General features: G+C 36.9%; 1 protein-coding gene across 1 annotated transcript in view; it reads left to right on the plus strand.

Annotated features, from left to right (window-relative positions):
* Positions 1–16,238, plus strand: part of csmd3b (CUB and Sushi multiple domains 3b) — a gene marked incomplete at both ends in the record, with an annotated part of 385,522 nt that overhangs the window by 277,226 nt on the left and 92,058 nt on the right. Inside the window, 4 exons of the mRNA XM_079258329.1 lie at positions 849–952; positions 1,731–1,843; positions 14,239–14,421; positions 14,649–14,975. Of these exons, the coding sequence (XP_079114455.1) occupies positions 849–952; positions 1,731–1,843; positions 14,239–14,421; positions 14,649–14,975 (727 nt within the window). The remainder of the gene's footprint in view (positions 1–848; positions 953–1,730; positions 1,844–14,238; positions 14,422–14,648; positions 14,976–16,238) is intronic.

A 16,238-nucleotide genomic window follows, 5' to 3' on the forward strand; every position in this document is an offset into this window, starting at 1 on the left:
TACATAAGACCAAAGTTATATTTAAGATTTGTTTTCAGCTTTATTTATCTTTTCTGATACATATTTGGCAGTACGAGTGGTTTGTAATGGGTTTTACAAATTTTAATTCGTTTTTAGATATTTAACGACCTCAGCTACATTAATCTCAGATGTGCTTTATGAAGGTCATGAGTCAAGAGTTACAGAAAAAACATCAGCAAGTATTTTCAAATAAATAAAAACAAAAAATTGAGGATTTTTGCTTTGTAAAAGAACTTTGAGGGTGGGGCTTGCTACATGTGTATGATAGGTGAAATACTTTCAATATTCTATCCAAATGTATTTATTGCGGGCATATAATGACCACCCTATAGCAACATTTAAGATACACACTGCTGTAGAAATAAGTATGATGTTGAAATGAAAGACATCTAACAGCTACATACTAAAGTTGTGTGAAAGAAAAATACAGTAGAGCAACTTTAACCTTTTAATACACGTGTTTCATCTCCACAGGGGATGGACATTTAGTTTATCTGGAAAAAGCTAAAAATAATGTAATTTAGATTTGATCAGAAAACGCAGCTTTGAAACCTTTAAGATTACAGCTTCTCAAATACATGAAAGGAAACTCTTAAAATTGGATGCTAGGATTTAATTGAAATGAATTTAATTTTAATTTTAATTTTAATTTTAATTTTAATTTTAATTTTAATTTTAATTTTAATTTTAATTTTAATTTTAGTTTTCATTTATTTTATTTTATTTTTTAACAAAACTTGGAATTTCTACCGTACTTCATTAAATTATTGTGTCATTTAACTCACGAAGATTTGTTTTTTTTATATCTGTTTATGTATCAATTTTAGGTGATCCAGATCAACTTTGAGGAGTTTGACCTGGAAATAGCGTATGACACCCTAACTATAGGAGATGGTGGGGAAGTTGGAGATCCCACAACTATACTGCAAGTGTAAGTATTCTAGTATTGTGTATAATATTGCTGTTCCTGATAAACAATGTAAGGCAGCATGTAAGCATGTAAGATAGTAGACATTCCAACATTGCATAAATATTTAAACAATGACAAGAAAACCATGTTGTAGCTGTTTAATATTTAAATAATTGCCTATTTCTCCTGTGACAACACGTTTCCAGAGGCAAATAATCATTACTGACATGTAGCAGATTGTGGCCTACAACACCACCATGCACTTCCACACTGACCAGATGTCTTCATAAGCAGCTGCGTTACTGCTGGCCTATCAAACACTTCACGCTGCATTTAACATGTTTCATGTTAACATTATCAGAGTAACAAAGATACTTGCATTTCTTTTAGAATAATGTAAGTGTTTGTTCTGGTTTGAATGTACACATCTGTTTTTTTAAAATCCTTCACACAAATAAGATTATATAACCGGATTTGTCATGCACATAAAGATGAACTGCGTTTAACTGGAAGATACTCTGAAACGCGTCAAAATATACTGGATGCTGACCATCTGCAAAGATCCCTGTCAGCTTTATACTGGGAATTTAAAGAAAAACTGGATATTGTGGATGTGCTTTCCAGTGGCTGATTTACACAAAGCATCCAGCTCCAGAGTAGTGTGTCCCAGCAATTTGTCCGTACTCAGAGAAGCACTTGAGAAGCTGATTATAGCTGTGATTGCTTTGATGAAAATTCTACTTTTCATAGTGATAATTAGGATGACAATGATTTAATAGTCATGCATTTTGTGTTCCAGCCTATCAGGTAGTTTTGTGCCTGACCTGATTGTCAGTATGACTCACCAGATGTGGCTGCACCTGCAGTCAGATGAGAGTGTCGGATCTATAGGATTTAAGGTCAACTATAAAGGTAAGTAATATGCAGTATGATTTTTTTTTGTTGTTTGTTTGTTTGTGTGGATGTTTTGTTAAAGAGTTTGAGAAAGTGAGCGAATAATGTAAAGATATATTTCTTGATGTATATTTTTAAACCAATGAAGGGACTTATTCCATGTTTGGGTTTCTTTGAGGTCAAATCAATCAAGGTTTGTTTATGAGGAAAATCTTCTAATCAGATCAGTGTGAGGATGATTTGGATGTCTGAGGCCTTCTGGGGTGCCCTCTACATTTAACTCCTCTCATAAGACTGCCATCATGGTTTTGGTGGTTCTGCCACTTTTGATGTATATGAACCTTGCATTGGCGCCTCAGCAAAGATGGAACATTTCTCAGTTTGATGTTTCACCATGAAAATCCACCGGATAAAGAAATGATTCCTCTTAATCAGTTGCAGGATATGTGTATTTTTGGTTTGCTTTTTTGGATTATTTTTCTTTCAATATGAATGCTTGCCAAGCAACGCCTGACCTTTCTCTTAATATCCGTTAAGAACAAAGTATTTTTCTCTGCTGTCAATTCAGCTCCTGGCATACTAAAAATATTGACCTTTCCTAAGTTTCCTGTTTGAAAGATGTAGTCTTCATTTGATCACAGTCCATGAGACATAGTGGGGAGCTGTGCTGCAGAAATGAACTTTGTAAGCCTCATTTATGTGCCATCATCTGTGGATTTATTGTCATAATGAGGTCGCAGAGCTGCGTCTGGAAATGCAGCGGGTTTCAAAAATGTTGTGACAGTGACACACTGTTTTTGTCTTGTATAGTTTTTGAGCTTCAGTGTTCAAATGATAGACTGACAGTGCAGTGATTAAAAGAACGCAATCCCCAAATCATTCAAATGCATTATTAAAGACTGTAAATAATACACTGGTTTCTCAGCTAGATAGACAAAAGGTCTATTCTCTAATAGCCAAGCAGCTAGATCAACTTGGAACCATCAGTTACATCTGGTTTGGAGCTGAGCAATATTTTCCAATCTCCTCATTAATTGTTCTTGTGTAGTTTTTTTCCCCGTAGAGATTAATAGAAACTGATATGGATTAAACCGTAGTTTCCATGTATAAATGCCTGTTAATAGTCTCCACTGGACAAGAATGGATGTTTGAGTTTCTTCTTTGAGCTGCACATATCCATATCACAATATATTCATCCAACAGAGGCCATGTGACGTAGAAAACGTTCTTTCTTTGTTGCGATTAGGTTTATGGTTAGAGGATATTTTCTACCAGAATTTCCAAAGCTTAGATCCAGTGTGGGTAAAAAAGAAAAAAAAAAGGACATGTTTTATAAATTACTCAAAAAAGAATAAGCTGCTGGCTTGAAATGATCAATCAAATTTAGTTACTTGTAAGCTGAGCTAACATGTTTGTTGTTTGGCAGAAACACGCAGATTCATAATGTCAAAATGGCATAGCAAAGCTCAAATGCTTTGTTTCTTTTCACTCTTTTTCTCTTGTGCTACCCTATGGGGTGGCCAGAACATGAAAATCCACACACTAATTACCACATCACCAGCTAGCAGTCTCATTTATTTAATTTCATTTAACACTAATCCACAGTCATCCATATTATTTGAAAGTACTGCAGGTAGACTTGGAAGAGTCTGGCGTACTATTTAAATACAGACACAAAGAAAGATAATTTTAGTTTCTAAGACATGTTTTTGTCCTGTTGTAATGTTGTATAGCCTACACTACTAAATTCAAGGGACTTTGACATCACCATTAACTTGTAATAAGTAGTTTGTGGTTGTGTGAGTTTTATTTTGAAGTGCAGTTTTATTTTAGTTAAGGCATAACTTCCTTTTCCTACTCAGTGTTTAGTCGGCCATTTTGTATTATTCTGTAGTGAGTACATGTTGGGAAACCAACCATCCCCATCCATTCTTCATCCTCTTGAGCAGTAAGTTAATTTAACTTTAACTGCAAGGACAATGGTTGCTGTAACACTATGTGTTGCAATACATGTTCTGTTTATCTTGTATTTGATTGTTATTATTTTTGATATTTCAAGGTTAGCTTAAATTTCTGGCAAGCTTTTAAACAACCATTAGCATAATGCATAAGTCTCATTAGCCTATGCTATTTTTATGCCTATTTATGTTGTTGAATATTTTATTTTTTACCTTTTTTTCAATAAATCACCTGTCAGGTATAACAAATGACTTGTTCATGAGAGAAACTATAAAGGAGCAAGTTAAGCTGTTGGTGTACTATAGAGGAGAACAGTAAAACCTTTTACTAAAAATTTTGTTAAATCTTGATGTTTGAATTATGACTAGATTACCTGCTTATCTTATATGTAAGAACATAAACAACATCTGACCCCACCATCATCTACAAAAAAAAAAAAAAACAGAAAACAAACCAAACAATGACGCAGATGAAGAAATTTGGCTTTCTCTTTGGAACAAAACTACCATGAGAGTTTCTGCTGACATTCAGTGGAAGACAAATGTGTTTGTCTCGATGTGTTTGGCTGGCTCCATCACCCTCAAGATTTACTATAAAGGTGGATGGTTGTGTGAGACGTACGTGTGTTTTTTTATTTTGTTTTTTTTTTTTGACAAATGTGAAAGAGGGGGAAAAAAAGGGGATAGACAGACTGTGTGTGTTTGTTCCTAGAGCCACATCCTAAGACCTTGGCTATGAAATATAAACATTATCAGCAACTAGCCTTGCTGCAAAGTCACCTGTGTATGTGTGTTTCTATGTAAGTGTGTGTGTGTTAGACAGGTCTTCCATCAGTGAGCCAATGAAGCTCTCCCAACAAGTCACTCACCTATTTCACTCCTCACATTCTCCCTTTAGTTCCCTTCTCTCTGTCTCTGGGAGTCTCATTTTTCCTCATTAGACATCTGTCTATCCACCATCCTTTCATTCCTTCCTGTCAGAAATCATAACATTTTCTCTGTCAGTTGTTCTCTAATGCACTGTTGTTTGGTTCCACAGTTTCTTCCTTTTCTCTCCCCCATCAGCACATTTCTGTGTCAGACTTTCCTTTTCCCTTCTGCTGTCTGTCAAATTATTTGTACTGCATCTCTCTCCTTCTCTTTAAACTTACTCTCCGTCTCTTTCTCTTGCTGGCTTTCTCTGACTCCGGTTCTCTGCCCATGTCTCTCTTTCTTTTTCTTGTCAACATTCATCTATTATTGAAGCCAAGGTCACCAGCCTGGCAGCACTTTGACTCCATTCCTGTTGCGAGGTTTACAAATCACACAGATGTAGGCTACACACACACAGTCATGTTTTGGCCACTTTGAGAGACATGAAACACATTTTAATCACTGTGATATTGTGGACACCTGCTTTTGCACTTAATTATGCTTGCCAAAAATACAAACACCGATCCTGTTTATTATTCAATTTCATGATCTGCATAGCATGGATGTGCTTTTCATCGCCAAAGGGTTTGCAGGACTATAAGTTGTGACATTTCCAATAGATTTATATCTTCACGACTTATATGGGCTCCCACAGACTCCAGATTGTTTCATTACTGAGAACAGTGACATGTCAGATTTAAGTGAGAACATTGACATGATCAAAGTTTACATAAATTTCCTTTTTTTTCTCTCTGTGAAGTCATACATGTCTAAAAAATCTAAACTACTGCAATGTGTGTGCAGTGTTGGGAGAACACATTAACAATTCACAGTGATGATGTTACTTTTTTCAGGTAACAAAGTAAAAGGAGCACATTACACTTAAATTATCTGTTATGAAATTGAATTACTTTACTACTATAGGAACATATTTTCCTGCGTGTTTGCCTGTATGTAAAGTTCTGATCTGTTTACATATGTATGCATGCATGCACTGTCTGTGTGTGTGTGTGTGTTCATGCCTGGACACGTTGTCATAGAGATGGATTTTTTAGTGAGGTCACTGCTTTTGTGTCCACTTTGTAGTCATAATGAAATATAACAAGATGGTTTATGACTCAATAGAGTTTTTATTCCTCTGAAATTCTTCTGAATTCCTATGTCTGTTATATCATCTGATCAGTCTGATGGATCAGCTGCTGTGCAAAATCGTTCCACTATCAGAGATCTGAAAGCACTGATGCTCTATAAGATTATATATCATAACAAATATAATTTCCTTTAGTCTACTTAGTAAATACCCGCAGAGACCTTGAAGTTGGATTTGAAAGGGGATGTAGTTCTTCAAGGAAGCAATAATAGCTCTAATTTACATTCAAATATGAGTTGTGGGGGGTTCAGCGTTATAAGTAGTCAAGCTCAGTGAGTTGTAGTAGCGTTTATCAGCACTGCAAGACCTCATCACAACTTCCTTCATCCTGTTTGTGGATTTTACAGTGAGTTGTATGTCTTTCTGCAGACAGCACATGCCTGCACAGTGTATCCTCCATGTAGCTACACGTTAAATTAGGAAATGGGAAAATAAATTATTATGCAGTTATGTTACTTTTTAAATGCAGTAAGTGTAGTAAAATACTCCCAACACTGTCTGTGTGTGAGGTCTTGAAGGGGTCATAGTGTAATATTCATGCAATGACAGCTTTTCTTTGTCAATATTAAGGTATAGAACATAAATGTACAATAAAAAAAATTAAATAGCAATGCCTTCATATCAAACATTTTTAAAAAAAATAAAAGCTAAGTACAATGGTAGATATACTACCACTTATAAATGTTACTATGTCAATAAGTTTTCACAGATTTCTTGTTCTTATTATGTCAAAAAGTTCCAGGTATGATTTAAAAAAAAAAAGCGTGCTTTCTCATTGGACCAAAACATTTAATGGTCAGTTCATGCACGAGACTCTTTTATTTGTTTTTGTGATAAATCACTGTGTTACAGAAAAGTAAAGCTTTCCATCTTGACATGCTCCCTTTGCCTTCTCTTCAGTCTCCCCAGACTGATCAGCTGATTGGTGAAAAACAGCAGTGCAACCCATCTGCTCATTCTTCATGTATGGTGTGCCAAACTCGCCAATGGGTAGACATTATGGAAATAGGTTTCATGTTAATGTCATTAAATAAAGTAAGAGGACAAAAGCCTGAAGGACAACAACATTATACACATCTGTGTATTCTACGTGTTAACACATCTTCAATGCATCACTGCAGGAATGCAGTGAAAATTCATGAATATATGAATTTATCTGCAAATCTGGATCAAGATATTTTATCACTTTTATGCAAACATCTTGTTTCCATAGAATTTCTACATGTTGATTTAGTTTAATAATCTTTGGTCAACTTTATTTATTGTTGTTTTGTTTTTTTGTTTTTTTTCAAATGGCTTAACATCAGCAGTGTTGCACATTTTTTTATATTTGTTTCAGTCTCAAATATGTTTGAACAACCAACTAAGAAAAGTAGATCAACCTCTGAATGTGTTACTAAAATTAAATGTCCAGCTTTATGAAAGTGAGGACTGAATTCTCTTCCTTGATATGTGCAGCTTTCACATTATCTTTTCTCAGTAAATTCCATCTCATAATAAAGTGCATCATTAACTTTCCCAATCCTATATATTTATATAAAAGAAGAAGAGATGGAGAGGCTTGATGTGTGTCCTGCAGCTGTTTCTGTTCATCTTCTGTGTTTTTTTGATGTGTGACTTGATCCCTGTGGGCCTTCAGCAGTCCTCCATCAGCACCACCTCATCTTTTTTGTGGAGAGTTTAAGTGCCGCCACAGTGTGGGGATTTTATAACACCACTACAGCTTTCTATAATTTAAAGACAACAGCTGCCATTTGGATTGATGCAAGAAGCAACGGCAGGCAGAGGAAACCCGCTGCTCTACTTTGGAGTTCTAGCTGATTCCTGCCATTTCAAATAGGCACAGGTGCTCATTTGCCCTCACTCACCCACTTCTCGCTGAAGCATTGTTTTGACAAGAGATGTGGCCATTAAAGACACCTCAGACTGATTGAACTGCCAGGGAGACAGCAGTGTGTGATGAGTCTTTTAAGATGCCTGGCGTGATGTCTATAATGAGATATATGAGGTACAAGTCATGACCAGTCGGAGCAGGATAGGGGTGTTTCTTCATTACAAATGTTAAGTAAAAGCAAGTGATTATTAAAGAAACACTAAAACTCTAGTAGAATTGATTCATAAGTTATTCCACTTTTTTATTAAGCATAATTTCATCTCATGCAGCTTTTTTTTTTTTTTTTTTGACAGCCCTGAAGTGGCAATATTTTCCTGACCTGTCATCCATTTTCACTGAAACACAAACAGAATGAATAATGATTTTGAGAGTATGTTTCTGGTAATGAGTCATTCCCCTGAGTTCTGGCTTTATTTTTTTTCTGTGTGTGTGTGTGAGCACACGCACTATATTCACACTTTCCCGTCATCTTGCATTGCATAACGTTGGTGTTGAAGACTACAAAATGCAGCATACATAAGTGGCCGCTTCACAGCCAGTTGACAGGGAAGGTAAAAAGGGACGTGTTAATCTCATGAGAACTGTTTTTTTTTTTTGTTGTTTTTTTTGTTTTTTTTATACATCCTCCCGCAGAACATCTTGGATGTTATCAGGTTAATATCTTTGTGTACTGATTATCAGCTATTATACAAAATCACCCCCACCCCACAAAGTTAAAAAAAAAAACCCAAAACAAAACAACTAAAACCAAAGCGCAGGAACTGCTGAGTTAGAATGTATCATCACAAGCAACTCCGTTTGGTTTTTTTCCCTTTTAGTTCCCATCTTTTGTCACTTTTGTCATTTCATCAGGATCCCATCACTCAGTCATAATTTCAGCTCTGACGTTCTAGGTCTTTCATCAGCTTTTTATGGTTTCTATATGGTGTGATTTTTATAAGAGGAAAGGATGTCAAGGAGGATTTTTACTGCACTGCTGACCCCTGCTTCAGTGGGTCTCCACGTGCTGAGAGGGACAGAACGGTAGAAACATAATGCATGGCCATCTTTGTATAATTCATGCTTCCATTAATTTCCCCTTTGCTTTCATTTAATGGAGGGCAAATTTTCCTGAGCATTAGTTTCCTATGACAAAAAAAAAAAAACAAAAAAAAAAACCTTTCTTTAGACTGTTGCGGGATCTGTTTTCAGTCTTCTGATCCAAGTAACGAGTCTGGCTCTTTTAATCCCACAGCACTGAGCAGCAATTCCCTACAGAGCAGAGCAAATATGAATCCATGAAATATTCATTCACGACATAATCAGAGTTTTATGGTTTCTAACCTTAGTGGTGGGGCAGTGAGCCAACTCTGGCTGCTTTCCTCTGTGCATGTATGCTTTCAGTACATGTGCACTCCATTGCTAACCTGTGAAGGTCATGGCATACTTAATGACTGCATTGTAAACCAGGTTTCATGTTTCACTCATGAATTATTGACTGAAACAATATTCTGTGTGCTCAGAGGGATGTGCGGTTCAATCAGTGCAAATTCTTTGTAACTGAGGGGATAACTGACATGGACAGTAACATACCAAGCCCTGTTTTTTCTTACTTGGAAGATACAAGATGGCGTTTTCACACGTAGTGAACTCATTGAGGTGAAGAAGCAGATGGTTTAGAGCCCATTTGGCTCTTTGTGTTTACTTTAGGCAGATATGTTTGAAAAATGCTGCTTTAACCTTTTTTAAGTGGAGTTTTGGTTGGTTTTTATTGGTTTACTGTCCTGCTTATGGGTATCGGCAGATGTGTGCTCATGTTTATTTCGCTCAGTTTTTCTTCAGATTCCCCGACATGTTTTCCGGTGTTGAGAGGAGGAAGCAGAAGTAACATCTTAGTCAAAGAAAAATGACAAGAATGCCCCCGAGGTGTGGATGTCCCGTTCCTTCACCTGTACTTTCTGCACAGATGATTGCAGGAATTTTTCTGAGGACATGTACATCCTGAAACCCTGATGGTGTTGGTGTTTCCAGGCTTTTCATGAGAGGTTTTTTCCAGCAGATAGGAAGGATGTATTTCTGCACCGTAACGTGTCCAGATCAAAGAAAACAGCATGGTTTTGATCAGTCTTCACAGAGACCAATTTCCAAAGAGTTATGGATGTTTGGGAGTTACACCTCTGATGTGAAAACATTTTTTTACACTTCGTGTAGCAAGACCACAGATACATTTTAATGAGAGTTGAAATATGATGTCTTGTACTGTACACATCTCCCATCAAATAACTCATCAAAGACTGACTGTGTTCCTGTTTCGAGCCAGACAGAGGCAGGAACATAACAGTATTGTAAGTGTAATGAATGACATCGTTTTTATGCAACAGAGGATCCTCTCCTGTGTCTGCTGTGCGGACAAGTCCATTTGAGCTACTCCCTGCATGACAAAGTATCAGACTACGGCATAATTGGACTTCAAAGTACCAATACACTAATTGCTTTTTATAGCAATGTCAAAATATATCTTTTTGCAGTTTAATATGGTAAATGCCCCCACCATTTTGTTTTAAAGATGCTGTTAAGTTTAAATATAGTAGGGAACACTTACTAGTATATATCAGACGTTAACCAATACAGTTATGCATTAAGTATTCCATCACTATTAGCAACATAGCCTTCAAATCAATTTCACTGCAGTCAAACAGCCAGTAAGTGTTTTTCTGCAATCTTATTACCTCTCCCAAAATTTATTACCTTCCCCTCTCAGATATGTAGCCATGATACATTTGCATTCCTTTACTGTATTTATGTACACATATATATATATATATATATATATATATATATATATATATATATATATATATATATATATATATATATATATATATATATATATATATATATGTGTATTTATATATATGTGTGTGTGTATATGTTTGTTTGTGTGCCAACATATGTATTCCCATGGACCAAAAGCTGTGAACATGATGGAATATTACTGAACAAAATAGAATTGGGCTCAACGTGCAATTGCAAACATGAAATTGAAGTTTCAGCCACACACACATTCACACTCTTACATTCACACACAAACACATTGATATTCTTTTTAAGGGCCTAATCCCTGTTGTGAATCTGTCAGCCTTGTTGTTACAAATACAATTGGATTATTTGGGTGTATGAGTGTGTGTGTGTGTGTGTGTGTGTGTGTGTGTGTGCTGGAGAAAGTGAGAGAGAGGGGCAAATGTGTATGAATCAAAGACAGACACTGTCTGAGGATTTGTGATTGGCTTTGTTTAGGAGTGTGTGTTGCCTGCATGTGCGGCAGTTTGTGTGAGGGACTTATTACAGGAATGTTTCGACAGTAGACCTGTTTTCTCTCCTAAGCGATTTGTTCTCTATTCTTTCACTATATACGTGTGTGTGTAAGTGTGTGTGTGCACCTACACGCATGTGTGTTATGTTAGACCGTGATTGGTTGAGTCTGTGGTTCTCATAAAGACGATGTCATGATGGAAATTAATGCAATACATCACAAACACGCACACAGGCAAACGGACATGCACAGGGCGCTCACACCAACAGGAAAGCACACACAAGCGCACACTTCTCTTCCCACCATGGGCCACTCCTGTAAATAATACTGAAAGCAGGAGAGGAGAGCAGGGGAATAAAGCAGAGGAACGCCGGGGAAATGGAGGATATATTTTCAGAATTCCCACACACAACAATTTAAACAGAATTACGGTGACACAGTGGCACTTCAGTGTGGAATCAAAGAGGAATCTTATAACCTTATGGTCACACCGACTAATAAGAAAAAGCGAAGCATTGTGAATAGTTGCAAACTCAGGGGAAGGACGCGTACAGAGAGCTATGAATGCAAACCACCTCCAGGCTAAGTGCACTGAGAAGTAGGGTCATTGAAAAGTTTTGTCTGACTCAGCAAACCACGGGTCAATCATCTTCATACAACCCACAGTTCAGAAGATTTGAGGCTGAAAACATTTCATGGTGACATTTGCACAAATGTTCTTTGGGAAAATTTCCAAGAGCAACTTTCAATGAGCCGGCTGCAAAACGCTGTTTGTCAGCCGATAACTTTAAAAAGCTCAAACATGACACAGAAAGCAGATTGTTAAATGCAAACGGTAAAACATTATTTTCTAAGGCTTCAGAAAAGTTGTCACCACTCACAATATCAACTCTAGAGACCTTCTTCTATCTGCTTTTTAGGGTGCATTCACATAAGGATAGTCTGCTAGACTGGGTCCGATTGGGGACTCAGTTGTAGAGGGGTTTATCCATTCAGACCGAGATTGCATTCACGCTGCACTTTGGTCAAACGAATCAAACATTTACAATAATATATCTTCATTCCCACCAAAGGTGGTGCTGCAGTAGTATTTAGCAGAGAGAGGACAAAACCCGTGTGAAAAAGAAGCACAAAATAATCACTGTTTTGGGGGTTTATATGTTGTCTTATGCAAGTATAATGTAGAAATACAATGACCGCATTATGAACAACCGACGAGACAGAGGACACTTAATGCAGTCGCTATGTATTTCCCCGCAAGGCAATGCTATGCCAAATGCAGGAAGTGACTTTTTTTTTTGTAGTCCACTACCAGTATTTGGTCCGCTTGAAACGGGCCAAACCTGGGTTTGTAGTTTGACTGAGTCTGCTTCTGGTTTGAATCAGAATTGGTATGGCGCATTCACACTTCCCAAAACGAAGTAAACTTTTCGAGCAAACGGACTCATATTCAGATCAAAATGGCTGATTAAAATGCGCAGCCAATTGCAATGGACAATCAACGAAATAGGGGTGGCAGTAGCTCAGGTAGAGCTGGTTGTCCACTGGCCTGAAGGTTGCCGGTTCAAGACCCTTCGATGGAGCCAGCGTTGTCTGAGGGCAGGCCTCTGAGCCTGGATGAATGCAGTGGTCGCATCAGGAAGGGGGTGTGAAAGGGACAAAGCCGAAACAAAAGGAGGAGGATGACTATACAAAAAAACCAGAAAAACCTGACCATAACAGACCTATTCTATTCTATTCTACTCTATTCTATTCTACTCTATTCTATTCTTGCAACTTGTATATAAGAGTGAACAACAGGAAAATAAGTGAGATTCTATTTACTTCAAACCCAATGGCCCTTTTTTATTTTTAGCTTAAGTATCAAAGTAATCAAGAATCATCTGCCGATCTAGTTTCTATTTCTAAAGCTCTCTCTCTCCCTAAATGTTTTTAATGGGATTAAGGTCTGAACTTTTAGTTTCAGACTGCTGAAAAGAGACCAGTATTTTTCTTGTCTTCTGTCATATTTTGCCTCTGGAGTTGTTGCTGAGATTGTTGTCTTCTTAAGTCTTAAGATCTTCCATGCAAAGCTGGTTGTCTGATTTTCTGGAAACATTTTGTTCTAAAAAACCCTGGTAATATTCTGACTTTATCATTCTTTTGATAAATTTAGTGCCTCAGCACCAGAGGCAGGAAATAGCCCCCACAGCACAAGAAAGTGTTGTTCATGTTTCACTGTACATACTGTGTTGTGTTGGCCCGAAGCTCTTTATTTTTCTTGCATGGTGTTTTTCCCACCATCTGCACCAACGCTTTTGTTCTAACAGAATTTGGAAAAATTACATCCTGGAAGCATCTGAACAGTTCTGTGCCTGTGAAACATATAGATTATAAACACCTGAAACGGGGATTTTGGGATCTGTGGTCTATTTTCTTTTTAGCGTATAACTTATGTTTTAATGTGTCACTTTCCTGTCCAGATGAACTAAAGATAATCACTTATTTTTATTCTGTCAGTTTGTGAATTATGGTTCAATTCAGATCACATCAATACTGGAAGCTGGCTTTGTTTTTATTTCATTTAGAAAACTAAAGTATTCAAAATTGTAGTATTCAAAAAGTATTTTAAGCTAAAAATTGAGAGCTTTTATTTTAATATTTAGCAAGTTTTTTTTTTTTTTTTTTAAATTTTTTTTTATTTTATCTTTTATTGAAATATGCTCCTGGATGAATTCATTTATATTTATTCCTGACAGTTTTGTGGAATTCTGTGCATAGAATTCAAGGGTGCCACTCAGACTGTTTGAGAAGGAATTGCAAATTAATTTGATACATTTGAACAACAGTAATTTATAAAATCTTATTCTGCTCCATTTGCATCCTGTATGTCAGCAGAGGTCACACATAGTTTCAGTAAAATGAGCCTTGCTTACTTTTATTGGGTTAGTGAGCTGGACTTTTCAGAACTGTACATTTCTTAGAGATGTTTTATAATTATTTTGCTTTATTTATCCGATCAGTTTTTCTTTTTGCCCAAATTTGTCGTTCTGTCCCCAGTCTGATATAGTAACCTAATCTGTGTGTGCTTGTTTGTTCATGTCGTTCATGGCATGGAGTGTCTGATGTTACCCACAGTTGTTTAGTTTAGTAATCTTATCAACAAGGAGGCTTTCATCCTGGTCCATGCAGATATTAATTTCTTCTTATGATTCTGTGTCATTCCAGAAATAGACAAAGAGAGTTGTGGCGACCCGGGGACTCCTCTCTATGGAATCAGAGAGGGTGACAGCTTTTCAAATGGGGGAATCCTGAGGTTTGAGTGCCAGTTTGGCTTTGAATTGATTGGAGAAAAAACTATCTCCTGCCAAGACAACAATCAGTGGTCTGCAAACATTCCCATCTGTATATGTAAGTATTAAAATGATGTTTTGTTTTCAGAATTATGTCAGGAAAGAACTGAACTTAAGAAATATGGCATGTGTGCTGCCTGCTGTTGATAACGTTCAGTCTGACCTGTCACCATGGTGACAGCACAGAGTTTATTATGGCCTGGGGCAGATGATGACCGATGATGTTGTGAAGATGAATATTTAACAGAAAATGTCTCTCTGCATGCGTTTCCTCTCCTCCCACAGTCCCCTGCATGTCCAACTTCACAGCTCCCTCAGGAACCGTCCTCTCCCCAGATTACCCAGAAGGCTATGGGAACAACATGAATTGTGTCTGGCTCATCCAATCAGAACCAGGCTCAAGAATCCACTTGGCATTTAATGACTTTGATCTCGAGGCACCGTACGATTCCCTAACAGTGAAAGATGGCGAGACAAATGATGCCGTTGTCATTGGGAGGTTCTCTGGAGCAGAGAGTCCTTCCCATCTGACGTCCAACACCAACACGCTGAGACTGGAGTTTCAGGCTGATCACTCCATGTCTGGAAGAGGATTCAATATCACATACAGCAGTATGTGTCTTCCTTATAGCTTATTTTTAATATGTTTTTTTATTTTGTTTTTGCAGAACTGAAAGGTGAATTGAAGCTGAAAACAACAGTGAGAAAGAACGATGCATTTAAAAAAAAAAGCAAAAAACAAAGTATCCCTTAATGCAGCACATCTTTTTTTTAACTTAATAAAGCTTAACTTCAAGTAAGATATCTGCATCTATTAATTACAATCCATTTACTTTCTGCAACAATAGACAGGCATCAAAACTACCTGACACTGTTTTGGGTTTTGAGCTTCATTTGTCTGATGTGATCAAAACAAAACAGTCTCCAAGTGTCTCACAAATATTCCTTTCAATGCAAACTGTCATCCAAACTATCATAGAGAGCAGGCACAGCTCCCTCTCTCTTGTAATAGATGTTTCTTTTGATTAAGTAAGTGTTGGATCACACAGGAAGCTTCAACACTGCAAAGAGATGTTTCATAAAAAAGGCAAGCTCCTCTTGTTCAAGGAAAGTCATGTGGTTACTTTAATGGCTTGAAATAGAGGTGTTTTTTTGTGTTTTTTTTTTTTTGTTTTTTGTTTTTTTTGTTTTTTTAAAAAAGGTAAGTAAAACAGGAGAAGCAATTTTTGGGAACACTTTGTATTTTTCATAATATATTTTTTGTTTTTTATTTAAACCAGAGTCACATAATAATGTGTAATTTCTTTGCATTCAGGATAGAGAGATGTTCAGGGTGTGCTCTGGCACAGTTAGCACAAAGCAGGAAAAGCAGGAAAACAGCCTTGTGCCTTAAATTTCAGGTCTTTTAGGAGCACTTTGCCTCTCAGAATATCTGTCTTCATTTTCAAGTTGTCAGCTGCACACTTTTGTAACTGATCAGTACCCATGTGATGCTGGGGTGTGCTGAGGATTAGCTTACCAGACAACATGATACAACACATAAGTAGCATTTGCTTCCCATTGCAGTCATTGTGCTAATTGAGACAAATGGTTCTCATTTCTAGAGAACAGAATTGGACTTTTTTTTTTTTTTTTGACTGTTTTTGACAGTGGTTACCTTTATGGAAAGCTTTGATCCACTAGTCCTATTGCTTGTTTTGTTGTTTATTACATTGTTTTATTTTTTAAGGTTTGACTTTGGCGGCTTCAGATCAGACTTTATCCTCAGACTTATTCAGTTGAGTTGTGAAGCAAATTGCCTTTCCCCAAATCAAACTGATGTATAATACAAACATTACTCAACATTTTTGTTCCTGTGAATAATTAAGCACAAGG

The sequence above is a fragment of the Telmatherina bonti genome (assembly GCF_933228915.1).
Source record: "Telmatherina bonti genome assembly, chromosome: 19".
NCBI classification, from domain to species: domain Eukaryota; kingdom Metazoa; phylum Chordata; class Actinopteri; order Atheriniformes; family Telmatherinidae; genus Telmatherina; species Telmatherina bonti.